General features: G+C 39.5%; 1 protein-coding gene across 1 annotated transcript; it reads right to left on the bottom strand.

Moving 5' to 3' along the window:
• Nucleotides 1-1605: 1605 nt before the first annotated feature.
• On the bottom strand, nt 1606-19631 carry LOC124051000 (gamma-aminobutyric acid receptor subunit rho-1-like). Its single transcript, XM_046374007.1, has 10 exons — nt 18645-19631; nt 15563-15613; nt 11284-11390; nt 9480-9547; nt 9171-9394; nt 5697-5779; nt 5282-5422; nt 5057-5209; nt 4443-4639; nt 1606-2278 (listed from the first exon to the last, which is right to left on the bottom strand). Exons 1-10 carry the CDS (start codon nt 18746-18748, stop codon nt 1991-1993), a joined length of 1416 nt encoding a protein of 471 aa, XP_046229963.1. The 5' UTR covers nt 18749-19631; the 3' UTR covers nt 1606-1990.
• Nucleotides 19632-20009: the final 378 nt, after the last annotated feature.

The following is a 20009-nucleotide window of genomic DNA, read 5'->3' as shown; positions in this document are numbered from 1 at the left end:
CAAAGTGAAATCTATCTGTTAAATATGATTTGAACCAGCATAGCGCAGTCCCTGTGATCCTAGTCTCATGTTCTAATCTGTGTAATAAAATGCTGTGATCTACAGTGTCGAAAGCAGCACTGAGATCTAGCAAAACAAGTATGGAGACATACTTGTTTTGTTTTTAAAACATTTTTTTAATTCAGTTGACACCTCTGCTCTTGTCACGCTGATGGCAGGCATCTGACTAATGGCCAAAAGTGCAGTAAGTAATATGTATGTTTGCATTTTAGTTTAAAACATTCAAAATTTAACTTGACTTATCAACACAATGTGAGGAAAACTACAGTTTTGACTGACCTGAGAGATATATTGAGAGAAGAATATTTTCCCATTTGTTGAACAGACTTCACTTGACTGTAACATGTCAGAAGTTCTGGATCCCACTGGCAGAATCTCCAATTTTTCTAAGTAAGTCACTGTTTTGTTTTTTTTTGTTTTGTTGCAGTAAACAATCAGAGAACAACTACTGTAAGAAAAATATTTTAATCAAGAATTCTGTACAATGGCTTACCACAGAGTCAGTACATAATTTATTATGACACTTCGTTGATGAGAAGATTTACAAAAGGTGGAGGTGTTTACACTCAAGCATAGAAACAGGTGAAATGATAAGACATTAAATCATGAAACCCTTAAAATTTGAATTAAAACTTTTTAAACCATAAGCAGCTTTAAATGCAAATGACCATTGGTTCAGTGTGTAACAACACAATGACCACCCAAATAACTACTCCATACAAAAAGAACTTAAAATCAAAAGCAGTAAATCAAAAGCACAATTCAGATGTGTCCATCTTAACATATGGATACCCAGTGTCTAATTAAGAGCCATGCATAACCCAATACATGGAGTGATAACTCATGTCTTTTCAGTGGGATATCTTCGTGTTTACCACAGATGTCAGCTTTAAAATAGAATTTTCTTTAATTCTGCATCTGTACACTAGAGGTCCTCACCCCATGTGATACAGCAACAATAGAATGAAGAATGTAAATGCTCAAAATGTAAATAATGTGACACGCTTCTGTCAGTAGACATGTTTACATTAGCATTAAAAATAATGTTTATTGTGGCGAAAGCAGGAGCGTCAGCAAATCACTCCTTATCAACAGTATCACTAACATATTAATGCCAATGACTTGTATAATATATATTTATATGATAAAAAATTATGTAACCATTTACAGTGTGAAATACAGTGGAATAATGACTGAAATAGTGTCACCTTGATCTAACCATATGAACACCATTTTTTTTTTTTTTATTTATTTAACTTTTGTCATCATAAGTCACTGTGATTGGCTCAGCTGGCTCAGACAAGTGATGTCATTGGCTCAGAGCGTAGTTATGGATTTTCACATCCTCCAGTCTATACTCCACCTCAACCAGCTCATTTGCTCTTCACTAAAAGTCAAAATAGCACTTGGCACAGCACACACAATTCTTGTGGCCAAGACCTACTGCTTTGCACTTTGATTAAAATAGTGCCCTAGGTTTGAAAGATGGACCTGTCCTTTAAAAAGAGTTTAAGCTTAGTATTTACTCATGACTTGTTTCAAGTCCTTGATTAAAGAGATCAAGTTCTGAACTTGTTGCGAAAACCTTCACTTAACAATTGACAAAACCATTCTCTGGAAAACATTCAATACCTTTTAAGTACATATCATGGTGCTCTATCTGTCCTGTGATGAAGCCACATTGGTAATTTGTGTGTTTTGATTGACTAACTGAAGATTCAGCTCTATATGATCCTTTTAGACTGTTCCCGAGGTTCTGTCCACTCAGCATTTTACAAAGACCCTTCTTTGTTGAAATCTGAACACATCAAAGCCTGAATGTGTAAGTTAAGTGCACATATCTCCAGCCACTTTGATCAATCTGCCTCCCATCTTGTCACAGTTCTGTTACAATTGTTCTTACCTTGGTTACCTACAGGTCCCATCAGTGTTAGGAGTAGATAGACCAGTAGATGATATTGAAGAGGATGTAAGCCCCAGGAAAGATGACCCGGGAGTACTTATCTATGGCATGTGTGTCAATCCAGACGTTGCTGTAGGAACTGGAGCCAACATGGCCAGTGACCTGGTCGCTCTCCATCGCCAGCTGCACCAGTATTCTCTCCCGCTTGACCCCGTTTTCTTCTGGCATGCCGTAGTTCCCGGTTGTGTTTGCATCCACCTCACTGTAACTGGCTGACATCATGCCAGGATGGGCCATACCACAGGTACACGGCAGCTGCATGTTGATGAAAAGTAATTAATGGTTTTCCAAAACGTTATACTTTTGCGAGAAAAATCAACTTTTCACTCCAGAAAACGTCTTGTAATACAAACTACTACTTTCCACATTTTTTAATTGCTATATGTCACACCGCTGTGAGGTCTTGTCTTGGGTTTATGTCTCGTCACTTCCTGTTTTATTTTGAAAAGTAACTCTCCTCTCGTTTCAGGTCACTTGCCCTTCCTCATGTCTCCAGTCTGATTGTCTTCCCAACCACCTGATTGTTTCCACCTGGTCCCCATCATCCTCATGTATTCAAATAGTCTGCGTTTCCCTTGTCTTGTGCCAGTGTGTTTCGTTTCTCATGTTCACACCAGCTCTCGTCCATGCCACAGCCTGTGTATGTATGTTCCTCGTGTCTCGTGATAATCTAGCCTCTGTAACAGAGTGAATTTTTGTTGTAGATTTCAAAGTTCAGGTTTAGCCATAGTGAATTGTTTGTTTATGTTCTTTGGTTTTTCCTCCTCTATTGGAGTGATTTTCAGTTTTATTTCTGTTAGTTTTTTCAGATAGATTTCCTCAATTAAGAGTGATTTTTAGTTCTTAGTAGTTTCTCTCTAGATAGTTATCCTCTGCTTAGAGTGATTTTTTGTTCTTTGAAGTTTTTGTTTTCCCTTCCTAGTTTTCCTCCTGTTGGAGTGATTTTCTGTTTTACTAGTTAGTAGTACTCAAGCCTAGTTAGATTCTTGTATCCTACATAAAGTTTCATAGCCTCTTGCTTTTTCAGTAGCTCTGTGAGAGGTTGGATTGGGGGGTCTTTTGGAGAAATAAACTCTTTTATCTCTCACTATCTCTGCGTCTGAGTCCTGCGTAACCCGAAACCTGACACTATAATTATGTTTTGCAGAAAAAATAATTTAGAATACATTTTTTTCACTGCAACACTGCATGAATAGTACTTAATATTGTACAGTTTCATTAGAAATTCAATTTTCAATTTCAATTCAATTTATTTATATTGCACCTTATACAATCAAAATTGTCTCTAGATGCTTTACAGAGACCCAGAGCCTGAACCCCCGAGCAAGCAGACAGTGGAAAGGAAAAACTCCCTTTTAACAGGAAGAAACCTTGAGCAGGACCCGGCTTGCAAGGGAGAACCATCCTGCTGATAGTCGGCTGGGTGAAGGGGGGGAGAAGAGGTAGACAGGACAGAGAGGATGAAAGAGAGAGAGAGAGAGAGAGAAACATCCATCCATTTTCTATACCGCTTATCCGTCAGGGTGGCGGGGGAGCTGGAGCCTATCCCAGCTGACTATGGGCGAGAGGCGGGGTTCACCCTGGACTGGTCGCCAGTCAATCGCAGGGCCAACACACAAAGACAAACAACCACACACTCTCACACTCACACCTAGGGGCAATGTAGAGTAGCCAATTAACCTAATGTGCATGTTTTTGGTATTGTGGGAGGAAGCCGGAGAACCCGGAGAAAACCCACGCAGGCACAGGGAGAACATGCAAACTCCACATAGAAGGGCCCAGACCGGGATTCGAACCTGGAACCCTCTTGCTATGAGGTTGTTATAATTGGAATTCTGAAGACTATTTATTGTACGTATTTGTTTTTTAGCTGATATGTTGTTTAAGTTAGATATAATAGCAAAACGGCTTGAGGAAGTTATTAACTTCACTAATATTACATCTGTTCAGTATCACCAATATCAATGAGTATTTAGGCAAAAATTATGAACAGAAGTCTACAGTCACGCTAGCAGCTCTTATGAAGCTATAGGCACAGCAATGAGATAAATGCTACATCAGCATGTTAACATGCTGACAGTGACAATGCTAACAAGCTGATGTTTAGCCAGTAATGTTTACCATTTTCACCACTGTGGTTGCTAACATGCTAACATTTGCTAATCAACACTTAGCAGTAGCATCCTACAGTACAGCTGAGGCTGATGGAATGTCATTAATTTGGTAGGCACTTGGTCATAAAATCCATTCCAAAGCTTTTAAGATATTTTGGCAAGACAAAAGTGGTGGATCAACTGACCAAACAAACTATAAACAAACTACTGCCACTATAACTAAAACCATGCCAAGATTGTACTTCAGTAAATGTACCTGTACCTCATGGCCTCTATCAGCAGGGTGATGGAAGAGTGATACCAACCCTGTCTCTGAGTTTCCTCTCCTTGCGTTCTTGTAGAGTGGACAGATAGTTGACTGCAGCATACTCAATCACCGACAAGAACACAAAAACAAAACTGATCCAGAGGTAAATGTCCACAGCTTTGATGTATGACACCCTGGGCATGGAGGCATTGACTCCAGTGATGATGGTGGACATGGTGAGCACCGTAGTTATGCCTGAAGCAGGAAAACAATGTCAATTTGCTGCAATAAATTTTTTTTTTAATTAAACTGAAATTTCACATGTATGCATGATGCATGACAAAAGCTAAAAAGTAACAGTCACATTCATTATTTTAAATTAAAATGACAACGGTGCCTTAATGATAATGAAATAGCATGTGAGATGGATTTTACAGAATATTGGAAGAATTTGTCATTGTCAAACATATACTTAGATTTATTAAATTGCATTTTTAAATTTTATATATACTGTATATATATAAGTCAAGTGACTTATATTTATTTAGCTCAATACCACAAATTACAAATTTGATTTATGGGGCTTTGCAATCTGCCAAGCATATAACGCAGTCTATCTTAGACCCTTGATTTGGATGAGGAAAAAACAGTTAACTAACTATCCATGCTCACCCAACGGCACTCTGGCGGGGACGGCCCTGCGGTCGATCCAGAAGGACACCCAGGACAGCATGACCATCAGCGTGGCGGGGAAGTAGGTCTGCAGCAGGAAAAAGAAGATGTGACGCCGCAGGGTGAAGTTGATGTACAGACGGTTGTACCAGCCTGCAGAAGAGATGAAGTTAGAAATTACATTGGCCTAAGACAACAAAGGACAGCTCTGCACTCTGTCTGTACCGGTGCTGCTGTAGAAGGCCAGCCTTGTGGTGGTGTGGAACTCCTGGATGAGGAATTGGGAGAGAGAAATTCTCTCATCTGTGTTTAATGACCTGTTCCCTTCCTTCCAGTATAGCATCAGGTCATCATCTGTATATGCATCTGGAGAGAGGAAGAGCAGAAACTAAATATCTTTGCACAAATTATATTCTAACTTACGTAAGAATAAACTAATGACAACGCAGTAACAACACCCTTCACAGCCTTAACATTTCCTTAATATGACAAATGCACAGTGATGAAAAACAGGAAAGAACAAGAAATATCTCACTGCTTCTGCAATACTACTCTACAGAAGTCAAAAAATGCAGTTGGTTGAAACTGCGTAACCATAGAGAAGAAGTAAAGCCACATTAAGCTTGATCACAGCACTTACAGCTCTCTATCTCCAAAGAGCATGTCTGAGTATCAAGAGGAAACCGACTGAGGTCCATGCTACACATGGCTGTGACCGTCACCCTGCAATGACACAACAGTTGTAATTATTTCAGTTATACTCTTGAGTTAGTTAGTTGAGTCATTTAAGTCCCACAAGTTAGTTTTTAAAGATGCAATTGGTAAGAATTACTATTGCAATCGTTCCCTAGCACAGAACAGTAATTCTCATTGTATCTGCCAAGGTTGTCCTCCTGGGAGTAGGTGCTTTTATGTGCTGTCATGTACTGTTTGGTGGACTCATATGAGATGAGTCACCATAGACAATCTTGACACTCAAGGCATGGTTTTAACCTTTCATTTCCCATCAAACATCTGCCTTCTGCAGTTCATGGTGAGGAACCGCAGTACGTAGCCCTCACAAATGTTTGTGTCTTTGTCAAAAATGGTTATGCACTAATGTCTAACGTACAGCAGAGTAGAAAAGAGAACAGGTCTCTGTTCACTGATTGGCGAATAAGTGTGCATCCAGTGCAATGGCTTTCTGATTATACTGAGAGCCTGAGCTGAGTAAAGGTGAAGCTTACACTACTGAACACCACTGGCTGATGAACCACAAGCCTTGAAGCTGAAATAACTTGTGCACCCAGACTACAATGCTGTTAATAGTATTACTATGAATGTATATCAGCTACTAAAGCAGAAAAATAATCATCAAAAACACATATCCATTCAACCCATCACATAACAGATTTTTGTCTGAAACAAAGCTGTTTTGCAGTCCAATTTGTTGATGTTAAAAGGCAGTCGGCAGCGTTATAAACAAAAGTATTGGGATGGAGATGTTTTTCAGAGGTTGGGTTTCAGGTTAGACCCCTTACTTCCAGTGAAGGCAATTTTGGACAATGCTATGCTTCAAACTTTGTGGCAACAGTTTGTTGAAGGCCCTTTTCTATTCCAGCATGACTGTGTCCCAGTGCACAAAGCAAAGTCCATAAAGACATGGCTGGATGAGTTTGGTGTGGAAGAACTTGACTGGTCCAGACAGAACCCTGACCTCAACCCCATCAAACACCTTTGGGATGAACTGGAATGTAGCCAACATCAGTCCCTGACCTCAATATTGCTGTCCTTCATGAATGGGTAAAACTTCCTGGCTTTGGGGGAAGGTTGAGTCTTATTCGCAACACCAACTGAGCTGTTTTGATCAGGTGATAAATACTGTAAATAGTGACCACTGACATAATGCTCATAATGCTTGTATAACCTTCAATAGAGTGACCTCTTCATATCCACAAGCAAATATTGTATGGGCCAGGGGCTTTCAGCAGAGATTTGGTTTCCAGCACAGAGATGATAAGTGAAAATATACAGTATAATCCAGCTCACAGGATGAGAGAAGGCCACCCGGTCTGCAGGCCAGGTCTGCAAACTGTCAAACTCACTTGCCAGACTGCCTTAGTTTGGAAATTATCCAGCCAGCACCAACACAGACTAACCCAGGTCATGTGATGAGTATGGTTATAGTTTCAATTTACCATCAAGTACTCGTCAATCATACACACAGTACACATTCACCAAGATCAGCATGAGGATTTCTGATTGAGCCCCAACTAGATGGCAAACTTAAGATAATTAGAGTTTTGTTTGATTTTATTTTTGATATACGTTTAAGAGACCTTTTCCACTGATCATTCAGCTCCTACAGCAACATATCTATCAGTCACCCACAGTGCTAACATTTGGATATTTCAGATTTGTAGATGTTGATGTCATCATTTGAATTTTGTTTGTTCCAATCTGTCAAGATGGCACTACCATGCTCGAGTGGTCACAACAGGAGGCAGACGGCCAGCTGTTAATCTCTGCCAGGCTCTGTAATGTGGATTACAAAATCAACTATCTTGGATGAGAGCCTCTTTGCTCAGCAGTATTAGTGGTTGTAATTGGCAGAACTTTATCCCCTTAAATACACATCTTGTACTGTGGCAGCTGGTGCCACTTTGTCTTAGTCAGGCAGCCAATGGTAATTACACCCCTGAACACCCAATAACATCATAACCCGCACCAGTGAAGTAGTAGTAGGCTGTGTAAAGGTTTTGGTTTGTTTTTTTTTTTCAGGCAAACTTATGGTACATGGAAGGATGCAGATATCATTACAGCTTGAGAGGGTGTCGTGACGTTCTGGGAGTCAGCCTGGACACTTCCCCTCCTTTCTTCCCGATTCACTGCCATGCTTTTAAATAGACTGCAGCTGTCTGTGATAATAATTAATTGAAAACTATACAAAGCCTTCCTCTGTGATAATAGTTCTCTCTGAATGTCTGAATGTGTTTATATTGTTCCCTACAAGCTGTGCTTTTGTTATGCTATATTGTCTACCGCCTGCACAGAGGAAGTTTACAAAACTCATGGTGCATCAAGCCAACTTGCCTTTCGAGTGGTTTTTCCATGTGTTCATTCACAATCCCTGCTGCTTTTCATTCACAGGTGCTGTCACTTGTTTCAGTAAACAGCCATTAGCATGGCTCTTTGCCCAAATTGTAATTGTGTCATTTCTAAACTCAGAGAAAGCAAATAAGCAAATATCATCTCATCTGAAGGACACAGCTTTCTAAACTCATTCAGATTATGGTCTGAACCAGTTCTATTTAAAATTGTCTTGGCTTGACCAAAATTGTGAAGAGCTGAATTATTCAGCATTTTGGGAAATACACCGATTTGCTTTCTTTCTGATTGTGAGATGAGTAAAATACAGAGCCAGAACCAGGATGCGGCTAGCTTATTAGCTTAAAGACTGGGGTCTCTTAATATGGGTCTCTGTACAGGCATAATGGCATCAAACCAGAATTGAAAAAAGAAAAACAGAAAAGAGAAAGAGAGTTGTTGTGTGTTTCCGCTGACCATACAAATATCATGGAGTGTTGAGATAAACAGCTGGGGGAGCTAACATTTACTGCAGAAGAAGAGGACACAGCGAGATGACAGAAATAAAAGAGCAGACCAGTAAAATCTAAAACAATTGAAAATCATGTTGGGAATATGAAAATATGACATTTCCTTTTTTCATATATTCGTTTGAGTAAGGTTACAGTCTCATTACTCCACACTTACATGTTGTTTTCACCTTGGCAGATGCCGAAGCCACATGTTTCATGTGGATCATGATTTATTCACTAAGCCTGTTTCCATTCTATCTTTCTGCATTTTGTTGTGATCAGTACATCAATTCTTTTCAACCTCAGGCAAGCACAAAAACTTTTTTGATCTTTAGAACTTCAGCCACTTCCACTTTATTTTTGTGCATGGAAACATACCTTCTTATTTCCACTGGTTGTTGTTCAAGAAATAGTAGTAGTAGTAGTTCTATCTCATTCTTGGGAAGAAAGAAAACAAAGTATTTCCCAAAATGGTAAACTACAATGTTGAGTGTGGGCTCTGCAGAGCGGGTTGGTGGGACGGGGGGGGATGTTACCTGAGGCTGTAGAGGACTTTGCCATCTGGGTAAACTCGTAGCATGACATTATCAGTGGTGGTGTCATGGGTGAAGGACTTCTTTGAGTGGACAAAAAACATGTCAGGTACCCAGATTTTCTTCACCAGGCGGCTATCAAAGGTCATGCTCTGGTTGTTGCTGCTTTTGAAAGACAGGCGCTCATCTTTCCAGTAGTGCCGCAGATACAGGGTCATAGTAAAGTCCTTAAACAAGGAAACACACATCTGTTACAGTACTGTCTCAACTAACAATATACATTATCTCACTTACAATTTGGTGTAGACATACCATATCAACTTCTGAAATAGCATCCAAACTTTCAACCTGAACATCCACTCCCACTGGGACTGCAGGTCCTAGAAGAATATGCATCAGTTTACAAAGATGCATCAAGCCATAATTTAAAGTAATGTTGACATGAGTGTTCTCTTAAAATACTGCAGTAGATAGTGTGTACGGATGTAGCTGGATTATCTGTGTTTATTTGGAGGTTGTGACTCCTTTTTATTCCAATCCTTTTGCTTCTAACAATGACTTCTGTTCTCTCTCATCCAAATCCCCATAAAAGCAGTTTGGTGCAGATTTCCAGAAAAATGGCACAGAGACAGTGGAGTGAGTACTGTAATCCTAACTGACATTATAGTGCAGGATGGTATTTTTTTTGTCTTTCCACTTTTTAAAACACAGCTTCATTTCTATATTTTTAAAATAGAAAAGGAGGTATTCTTTAAAGTTGCCTGATGATTTAGCATAGAATTAGGGCTATAGTTAGTGTGAGCCCTTTCCAGATTCAACGTAAATGTCTTATCTTTCTAGACTTGTCTTGAAATTACATCACTGCATTTTTCAAAAATGTGACTATACTATTTGTCTGGGCTCAAAATCCCACTTGTGCTGCCATCTAGTGATTGCTACACAGTATATCCGCCCTCAGTGCAGTAATACTTCACAGTGTAGCACAGGGATAAACCGACTGTACTTATACAGTGCTTTTCTACTTGTACTGACCACTCAGAGTGCTCTTACACTACTATCACATTCACCTACTGATGGCAAAGGCTGCTATCCATCAGGAAGTTAACACACAAATTCACACACCAATGGCACAGCAACAAGAGCAATTTGAGGTTCAATATCTTGCTCAAGGACACTTAAACATACAGACCAGAGAAGCTCGGGATTGAACCACCAACCTTCAGATAAATGGACGACATTGGTCTATGTCCTGAGGCGCAGCCCGTTGTGGAGTGCTGCATTACACTCAGATATACTGAAGGGAGACTGTCCTGTTCAGTCGAGCGAAACTCTTGTGTTTCTGGTTTTGGAAGGTTGTGGAGTGGAAGAAACCTTTAATGCTGAGGCTAACCTAACCAAGTTCCTTTGTTGCGGCAAAACCTAATGACATAAAGGCCTTCAGTGTTAAGTTACTCTGCACACATCTGTCACATTATACATTGAGGTATTTTGAAAACAGTGTATGTACAACGAGGATAAATCACCAAGGTGGAGAACACCAGGGTGTTTCTTTAGCAGCCTTTTGGTCCCTGTTACTCTGCCATTTCATATTGGCTCATCTCTGCTGGAAATGGGAGCCCATGATTTTTAATGTGGGGTGCTGGTGAGAGTCATCTAAGATCTCATCTCATCTAACAATGAGCTTACACTTCTGTTAAGATGAGAAGATAAGATATGAATATGTCTGTACAGCTACAAGAACGATGAAGCTACCTGTTATTGCAGGGTGCAATTATATTCTTGGGCAGAGATTCCAATGTCTAACAGTGACTGCTTGGTAATTAATCACTGGCGGGCCCAGAGCACATGGCTCAGACATAATCCTACTCTGTTATGTCATCTCTGCAAGCCAGTGCTACATCCCCACCTCCCACATTTAGATGTGCGTATAGATGAGATGCATGTGTTGGGGTGTAGTGTGAAGTCTAAAAGAACACTTGATGTGCCTGATGACTTGTCTGGACACTGAATTAAAACAGAGATATCTTTGAATAAAGATCGCACGCTGCTGACTGCTGACCCATGTGGCAAGTGATTGACACAACTCCATTTAGTTAAGAAAGATAGACTTCCATACCTCCAAATCCCGGTCGCATTGTAAAGTCATGGTCGTCTATCCTCAGCAGCTGCTCTGTCTTTGTACCCCAGGCTTTAGTTATATCTGGACTCCTCTTGAATATGGGGCTGTTTGAAATTTTTGGACAACAAAAATTTGAGAGTTTATTTCTGAACTCCCATACGTCAAATGTAAGGCTCTAAGAAAGATGTACAAGTCTGTAATTTTATGATTATATTGACATTTTGCATTACTGGTGGCATTACTCTACATTTGTGCACCAAATCCTTCTGTACAGTTATTGTATGAAACTCTTTTTATTATATATCTCAGGCTGAACCCATTGAACCCATACTTAAATTAAATTTGATGCCCTTTGATGGCATACCAACTGAATGCAAGGTTTCACGAGACAAGCTCAGACAGAAACTCACTTTCACGAGCCTGTTCAGACCTGGTATCAGCATCTATTCTGAGTGATCTGATCACAAGTGGACAACTCTGAATACAGGTCTGAATGTACCCAACATACACTGAGGACACATTTGAGTTCTGATTGCTCAGACCACATTCTGGGCCACATGTGACCACATTTTTTAGCAGTGTGTATGTGAATGTATTTTGGGCCACATTAAAGGACCACCTACTCAACTGACATCCTATGTGAAAAAAAAACACAAGGAAGCCATAACTACAGCCATAACAGATTACAAGCTGTCTGATTTCCATTTGGTTCCATGTAAAGCAAACTAAGTGTTTTGGCTGTCTAAGTTGTCAAGGTGAAGCAGCAGACGTTTGTGAACACTGTGTAAAATGATTTTACCAGAATTCACAATATCCTCAGACTCCTTTTAATATTTGCACAATTTTTAAAAGTTTTAAGTCAGGAGAAGTGTAATAAACTTTGTGAAAAGCCTAGTGCAAATTCTAAATCATTTGTGCCTTCTCATGAATCTGCATTTTTCCTTGTAAAAAGGGTCAGTTTGTCACAGCATTGCTGTACCAGCCTGTCTGCTCTGCGTTCAGTTCAATTCAATTCAGTTCAGTTTATTTATATAGCGCCAATTCACAACAAAATATATCTCATGACACTTTCCAATTAGAGCAGGTCTAGACCAAATTCTTTAATTAAAGTGCATCTTACCTTCCAAAATTTATCAGTTGTTTGAACACACTTCTTAATTATTTGGACCTTCTTGTAAATTAGGCAAATGGTATTCATTCAGTTACATTTTTCTTTGTGTAAAAACCGCGTTTATTTACAATACAGCAGGAAAGTGCGATCACTTGAGATGCATGTGGAGACAGTATAATGCGTGTGTGAAGCAGCCTTAAGCTATTGATTTTGTAACTTATTGGTTTTGATACACAAAATAAATTGATATAAACAATACACACTCTAAGATTGACTCTTCTGATAGAACTAAATGTACTGAATGGAAGTTTAGCTTCAAATGGTTACATTTGGTTATGTCTGATAAATGCACAGTAGCCTCTTCACTATAAACAAAGATCAAGTTTTCATTTGTTCCACAAGCCATTACGTTTTTAAGCAGTTTTTTCTCCACTTGGACAAATAAAGTATCTATCTATATGGAAATGCATATTTCTTCTGGTTACAGTGGCAGAAATCACTTGATTCAAATCATAAGCTAGTAATACCTGATGGGTGTAATTTGCTGTCAATCTACACTACCAGTCAAAAGTTTGGACACGCCTTCTCATTCAGTGTTTTTTCTTTATTTTTACTACTTTCTACATTGTTGATACATACTGAAGACATCAATTATATGAAGCAGGATATATGGAATTATGTAGCAAAGAAAAACATGTTAAATAACTCTAAATATGTTTATATTTTAGATTACTCGGAGTAGCCACCATTTGCTTTGTTTACAGTTTCCCTTAATGAGCTTCATGATGCAGTCACCTGAAATGGTTTTCACTTCACAGGTGTGCCTTGTTAGGGTTAATTTGTGGAATATCCTGCCTTCTTAATGGGGCTGGGACCATCAGTTGTGTTGTGCAGAAGTCAGGTTGGTACACAGCTGATAGCTCTATTTGACAACTGTTTGAATTCATATTATGGCAAGAACCAATCAGCTAAGTAAAGAGAAACGACAGTGCATCATTATTTTAAGGCCAGTCAGTTCGCAAAATTGCAAAAACTTTGAATGTGTCCCCAAGTGCAGTCGCAAAAACCATCAAGCGCTATGATGAAATTGGCTCACATGAGAACCACCCCAGGAAAAGAAGACCAAGAGTCACCTCTGCAGCTGAGGATAAGTCCAGCCGAGTCACCAGCCTCAGATATCACAAGTTAACAGCTCCTCAAATTAGAGCCCAGATAAATGCCACCCAGAGTTCTAGTAGCAGACACATCTCTACATCAACTGTTCAAAGGAGACTGCACGAATCAGGCCTTTATGGTCAAATAGCTGCTAAGAAACCACTGCTAAGGAAATGCAACAATCAGAAAAGATTTGTTTGGGCCAAGAAGCACAAGGAATGGACATAAGACCAGTGGAAATCTGTGTTTTGGTCTGATGAGAACAAATGTGAGATCTTTGGTTCTGTGTCTTGTGCGACACAGAAAAGGTCAACGGATGCTCTCTACATGCATGGTTCCCACCATGAAGCATGGAGGAGGAGGCGTGATGGTGTGGGGGTGCTTTGCTGGTGACACTGTTGGGGATTTATTCAAAATTGAAGGCACACTGAACCAGCATGGCTACCACAGCATCCTGCAGTGACATGCCATCCCATCCGGTTTGCGTTTAGTTGGACCAGCATTTATTTTTCAACAGGACAATGACAATGACAGGACAATGACAATGACAATGACTCCAAACACACCTCCAGGTTGTGTAAGGGCTATTTGACCAAGAAGGAGAGTGATGAAGTGCTGCGCCAGATGATGATGTCAGAGGATGGTCCCTAATAACTTTAGTGAAATTCTTTTATTTATGGTTTTAAGGAAAATATCTCAGCAACTACTGGATGATTTCCCATGAAATGTGGTATATACTGTACATTTACCTTCTCAGAAGGAGCTGTAACAACTTTAGAAAAACCTTAATTTTCCATATTGCACAATGCTCTTGCTCTTCCTTTGGCTTATGACCAAATGCTTATGAAACTCGTGACATCCCGACAAGCCACACTTGCACTTTGTGTTTGTTGCTAATTAGCAAATGTTATCATGCTAACATACTAAACCAAGATGGTGAATATAAACTGTTGTGCATCAGCATACTAACATGACGCTAAAGGTGGATGAAATGCAGAGGGACGGGACAGTATTTGACACCTTGGGAATGAGACCGCAGACCTTGGGAATGAGACTGTAGGTAGCTTCGGTGAATGAGCCACCAACACTTGTAAGAAAGAGGATGATGGGGGTAATAGAGAAGAAATTCTGCATGTGTTTGGTAGGAAAGAGAGAGCACATGCATGTGTTTATATGAGTGAAGCAGATTTGTGGAGAGTCAATTCATAGGACCTTTTCAAGGGCTGAGCCATCTAATGCTAACATGCTCGTGTCAGGCAATTATAGTGTTTATCATGTTTACCATCTTAGTTTTGTGTACTAGCATGCTGACATTTGCTAATCTAGCAACAAACACATACCTAAGACTGGATCACCAACTAGCTAAGAGAAAGTGCCCGATTTTAATTCATGTCATTTTTTTTTTAAATAATTTGAATACTTTGGGTTTTTAGGGAATTTGCCCAACTGTCTGGAAGGTTAGAGTTAATTGTTGGTTAGATATGATATGGACCTAGGGTTAGGATTAATCAGTTGATTTTATCCAATTGTTGGTGATCCAGCCTTGTGTGTACAGGAGTAATCAAATTGTGTAATTAGTGTAAATGTGCAGCGTGTTTGAACATTTTAATGGCTACACTTAACAACTCTTCTCCCAAACTCTTTCAAATCACTTGTTCTATTTAGTAGTTATTCAAGGATTAACTTACAATAAGCTTTCCAATACTATACACACCTGACAGTATCCCAGCAGTGTGATTTTATGAAGCTGTTGTCATTGTATTGAGTTTATTCAACACAGGCAAATAATCTTATGAACTTTCTAATTCTGAAGGATAAGAATGGATTATATAGGGCTTAGTAAAATACACGGAAGCAGCCCATCCTCCTCACTAGATACTACTAACAATAGTGTGATTAAAGTACTGTCCATGTGCCTCTAAGTCCAGTTATGCTGCTTTAACCTTCACTATATGAATCTCCTGTAGCCTCTGTTATCATCATAATTGTTTTAAATAAAAACACACCTACCTGCCAATCTTCTGACTGGGTCCCTTTGTTTGAGGCATTTCTCTTTTTGATCTGAAAGGGAAAAACATTATGTGATTTTGAGTTAATTTTTGCAGTATGTCCCCCGTTTAGAGATAGTCACAGCAGTTCATTGTTTCTGTGGTAAAGTGGACCTTGCTCAACCTGGGATGGAAATCTGATGGATCTGCACATTGGATTTTGTATGGCCATTTTATGCTGGATGCCCAGAGACACAGCACTTATCATGCATTCATTAAGTAACCCACACTATTGCACTCCTGAGCATAATGAGTTTGGAAGTCTTCACATGATTCATACTTACATAAACAGCTAAAAAGGCAGTCCCAATAAAAGAAAGAAAATCAAATAATAAAAATAATATAAAATTCACCCAAGAAATGAGCCTGTGCTTTAAATGAGCCTCAGGAAATAAGATAATCTGCTCTGTCCCCAGATGTCTATGGGATATTAGATAACACAGTTGGTATCATTGTATAAAATGTCATAAAAGATATGGATCAGTGTAGATATTAATAGTCTCCGGAGGATGTATCTAGATCATACTTTATTTACTTTTATTGGATATTGTCCATACTCTTGTAGCTCTTGTATGTTAAAGTTGTCTCAGTCTGTTTATATTGTTTTTAATCAATTGTTATGACACTGTTTTCACGCTGCCCTCTTGGCCATACTTTTCTTAAAAAAAAAGAGATCTTAATTACAAGACTTCATGGTTAAACAAAAAAAAACTGAATAATGACTCTTAAAATAACTCTAATAACTCTTATCCCACTGACCACACACTGAAATTGTACTCCTGCTGTGAACTGTCTACTAGCTGATGCTGGAGTGATACTATGTCTAGTCAGGTCTTATTATCTCTCTTTGTGAGACCCACTATGGGACTCAAAGGTTCTAAAGTTGTATTTAGACTCAATGGAATGCAAATTTTGAGTTGGCATGATTGCATACGAAACAAACTTTGTCTCTGGGCAAAGGTAAATGCATTTAGATACTAGAATGAACTAAACAAAATGCTCTAATCCTGAAGCTTTATGACTCCAATTCATAAATGCACCGACTGAGGCTGTTGTGACTTTGCCTTGTTGTGGGTTCACACCTAATGGAAAAGGTTGGAGAAGAGTTATGAAGGTATTTTACTAAGAAAGGCTAATGGAATGTTAATAGTTATAATCACGACAAATTCAAAGAGCATTTTTGTAACAAGCCTTTTACCTCAATTTAAAGGATGATGTTTAAAGGATGTTTGTCTTTGCTAATGTGCTCACAAATGTCACAGCAGCTTGGATCAAAGTTTAACCGAAATCGGCTCACTTTGCAGACTTTGACACAAGACTGTCACAACACGCCATATACACGATAACGGAAGCATGTGCAAAAGCTCTGCTTGTGAATGCAACATAGTTCTTTTACCGTAACTCATCATCTTAGATGCAATGAGAAATGATTAGGCATGTGACTCACGATAGACCCCGGAGAGGTAAAAGAGCTGATGTGAGCGCACCGCGCACCGCCAAGAAATAGCCAGCTACCCCTAAATAAGCTTCTCAAATCTTTAATTTTACATACATTACATTTGTGCTTTACTAAAAATGACATTTAATTGCTGGCCTTTCTTCTACCCAGCTAACCTTTCCCAGAGCCACAGCAAAAGCAATAATCAAAAAGCACATTAACACACTTAGATTAGAGGTTATGTAATCAGAGTAAGTAATTTTTCTAACCAATCACATGACAAATTTTGCTACTGTCAGCTAAAAACAGAGCTTGACTATCAAGCATGTTGAAAGGCATTGTCCTGTCCTGATTCTACATCAGCACAGCTAAAAAAAAAAAAAAAAAAAAAAAAAAAAGATACCAACATACAGTAAGTAGGTTTTTGTGTTGTGGGACTGTAATTATCTGAAAATTTAAAATTCTGTTGTTCTGACTTTATTACTTCATTTAGATATTTATATAGATATTTTGCTAGACATTACTTGCACATAGAAGCTTGGGGACCACTATCAAACTGATGTAATCCCTAAATTAGAATGAATAATAACATTATATCATCATGACAGATGCCTGAGAGGGAAAATCCTTTTGCTTCTTTCCAACCAAATGTCACAGTGCCATGTGCCAGTTCTATAACTGGACTCCTGGCAGTCCTGCCAAACTAGTCTAGAACTTTTGAAAAATGGCCCTTTTATTGACAAAATCATTTTAACTCATGGCTCCCTAAGCTTTCAACCCCATCTCACAGCGTTCATCAGCAGATAGACTGATGGACATGTTATGATTACAGTGTTAAACTACTCTATCCAAGACCAAGAACGAGGTTTCATTCTAGAATGGAGTCACATTGAGATTTCAGTCTGTTGAGAAACTTTTATGCATACACTTAAATTAGCAATGAAAGGAAATGATGATGATAAACGATAAAGGATATATATGAATGTGTGAGTGGTGTAAAGGCAGGCAGAGCCATCATGAAAGGCATACACAAAACAATAGCATTTTTACTGTGTGGCTGAATAACAACGAAAAGCAAATTAGAAAAACATTTGATTTAAGTCAGGTGAACCAAGTAGAAGCAGTGGCTTAAATCTAAAATTTGAATTCCATGGCAATACATTTGCTGACTATGAGACATGGCTGAAAATACATGAACAAATGTGTTGGTAGACTCTTGTTGAAGTCACGTCAATTTTGTATTGCCTCTTATTAATGTTGCTTTAACAAACGGACATTAATTCATTGTTGTTGCAAGCTGCATTGTTTGGAGATTGAATTACATTAATGATAATAAAGCTTTTTTTTTTTAGTGTAACCACGCTGAAGAGAAATGGGTGCAGTCCTGTGTCGGATGTTTTGCTTGTTTTAATTAAACTGTGATTAGGACATTTCCTCCTCCCATGATATCTACAAGATACTGAAGGTGTGCTGGGAATTTACAGTCTAGATTGAATAAAAGTGTGACATTTTACAAATGAATCTTTTCAGCTTTACGCGCCTTTCCGAACGTCACATTAGAAGTAAGCCAAGCCTTTCCTGTGTTTCTGTCGCAAAAAAAACTGACCTGACGTGCCTGTATGACTGCAGTATTTGGCCTTTCGGACGCGGCTGCCCGGACACACCGACCATCCAAAGCAGCAGGGTGAGCAGCACCACATCCGTGTGCATGGTGTCCAGCGTCGCAGCTCTCCAAATGTTTCAGAACTGCAGCCTGGCCCGACAACTTTTCCTGCACAGGACGCGCATTCCGCACCTGCTTCGTGCTGTAAACACAGTGACAATCTATACATGGATGTCACGGTATTTAATCTCATAGAGGAGGGGGGGAAGGAATTTCGCCTAAACCTACAAATCCCCCCGCGTCAGATGGCTCGGATTTGCTCTCCGTGCGCTCAGTTGAGTCCGATCATGAACGCAGAGCACGATTTTTTCCACTTTGTAAGAGTGAAATCTTTCACCTCTGCATGCATAGACAAAAGCGGACCGCTGGACAGGTCATCACAATGCTGGCTCTAATCTGATAGCCACTCATGTGTGTGTGTGTGTGTGTGTGTGTGTCTGGTGGGGTGGGGGGTGACGACCCTAACGTAACATCTGGCACTATTTTGGGTTGTATATTTGAAAAGCACATTACCAATTGCCATTATGTATAGGAAGTTATGTAACAGCCTGATAATCCAGTCTGAATGTAAACACTATGAACCTTGGAGAGTGTAGGCATGTCACTGTTATACCATGATCACCATGATGGTGACTTTAGCTGTCCCAAGTGCCGAACACCTTACACCGAATGGTACAGTCAGTATAAGCCCTCTGTTCTCATGGCGTCATTAATGGTAAAGCCTGCATTGGATTGTCAGCCCCTTTGATTGAAATTTAAAATGTTGTTGCACATTTTAAATTGGAGGCAGGTTGGGAATAAACCTCTCAAAAGGTGGATATGGTTGCGTGCTGTGTGGACTAGCACCGGAAATAGCAGATGTACGTTGCTGTAGCAACAGGTTTTTATTGTGCTCTTGTTTTGAAAGTGTTGATGATGATACAGAATGAGCGTGGGAGCCACAGGAATTCACGTGTGAACGAGGAAGATCGAGGGAGGACGAGCAGCAAAGGGCAGCAGGCCACACTTGACCCCAGATCACCAAGGGAATAAGAGAACCTCACAACATAATCTCTACCCTGTGAGCCACTAGTGCACCCCATTTAACCCACAGTAAGGTGAACGTGTATGGAATGGCAGTGTAAGGTCTGCACATTTGTGGCTTCACCAAAGGGGGGACTTCTTAAACACTATTGACTGAAACACAGACATTTTGGTCGTGGACATTTTCTCCCTTGTATTCATTTGAATTGTCCATGTTCCTTTAAAACTTGGAGTGGCTTGCATTCACACTTGTATAGCTCACAAATCAGAGGAAACTGACAATCA

The sequence above is a fragment of the Scatophagus argus genome, chromosome 19 (assembly GCF_020382885.2).
Source record: "Scatophagus argus isolate fScaArg1 chromosome 19, fScaArg1.pri, whole genome shotgun sequence".
NCBI classification, from domain to species: Eukaryota; Metazoa; Chordata; class Actinopteri; family Scatophagidae; genus Scatophagus; species Scatophagus argus.
Note: the sequence above shows the minus strand (reverse complement) of the source record. Positions and strands in the feature narration are given on the sequence as shown.

Excerpts from the sequence above, each read along its gene's own strand:
- LOC124051000 (XM_046374007.1), bottom strand. The coding sequence starts at position 18,748 with ATGCACACGGATGTGGTGCTGCTCACCCTGCTGCTTTGGATGGTCGGT. Across the intron at positions 9,395-9,479 it reads CTATTTCAGAAGTTGATATG|GACTTTACTATGACCCTGTA; the intron begins GTATGTCTACAC and ends TCCTTGTTTAAG. Across the intron at positions 4,640-5,056 it reads CCCCGCCAGAGTGCCGTTGG|GCATAACTACGGTGCTCACC; the intron begins GTGAGCATGGAT and ends TTCCTGCTTCAG.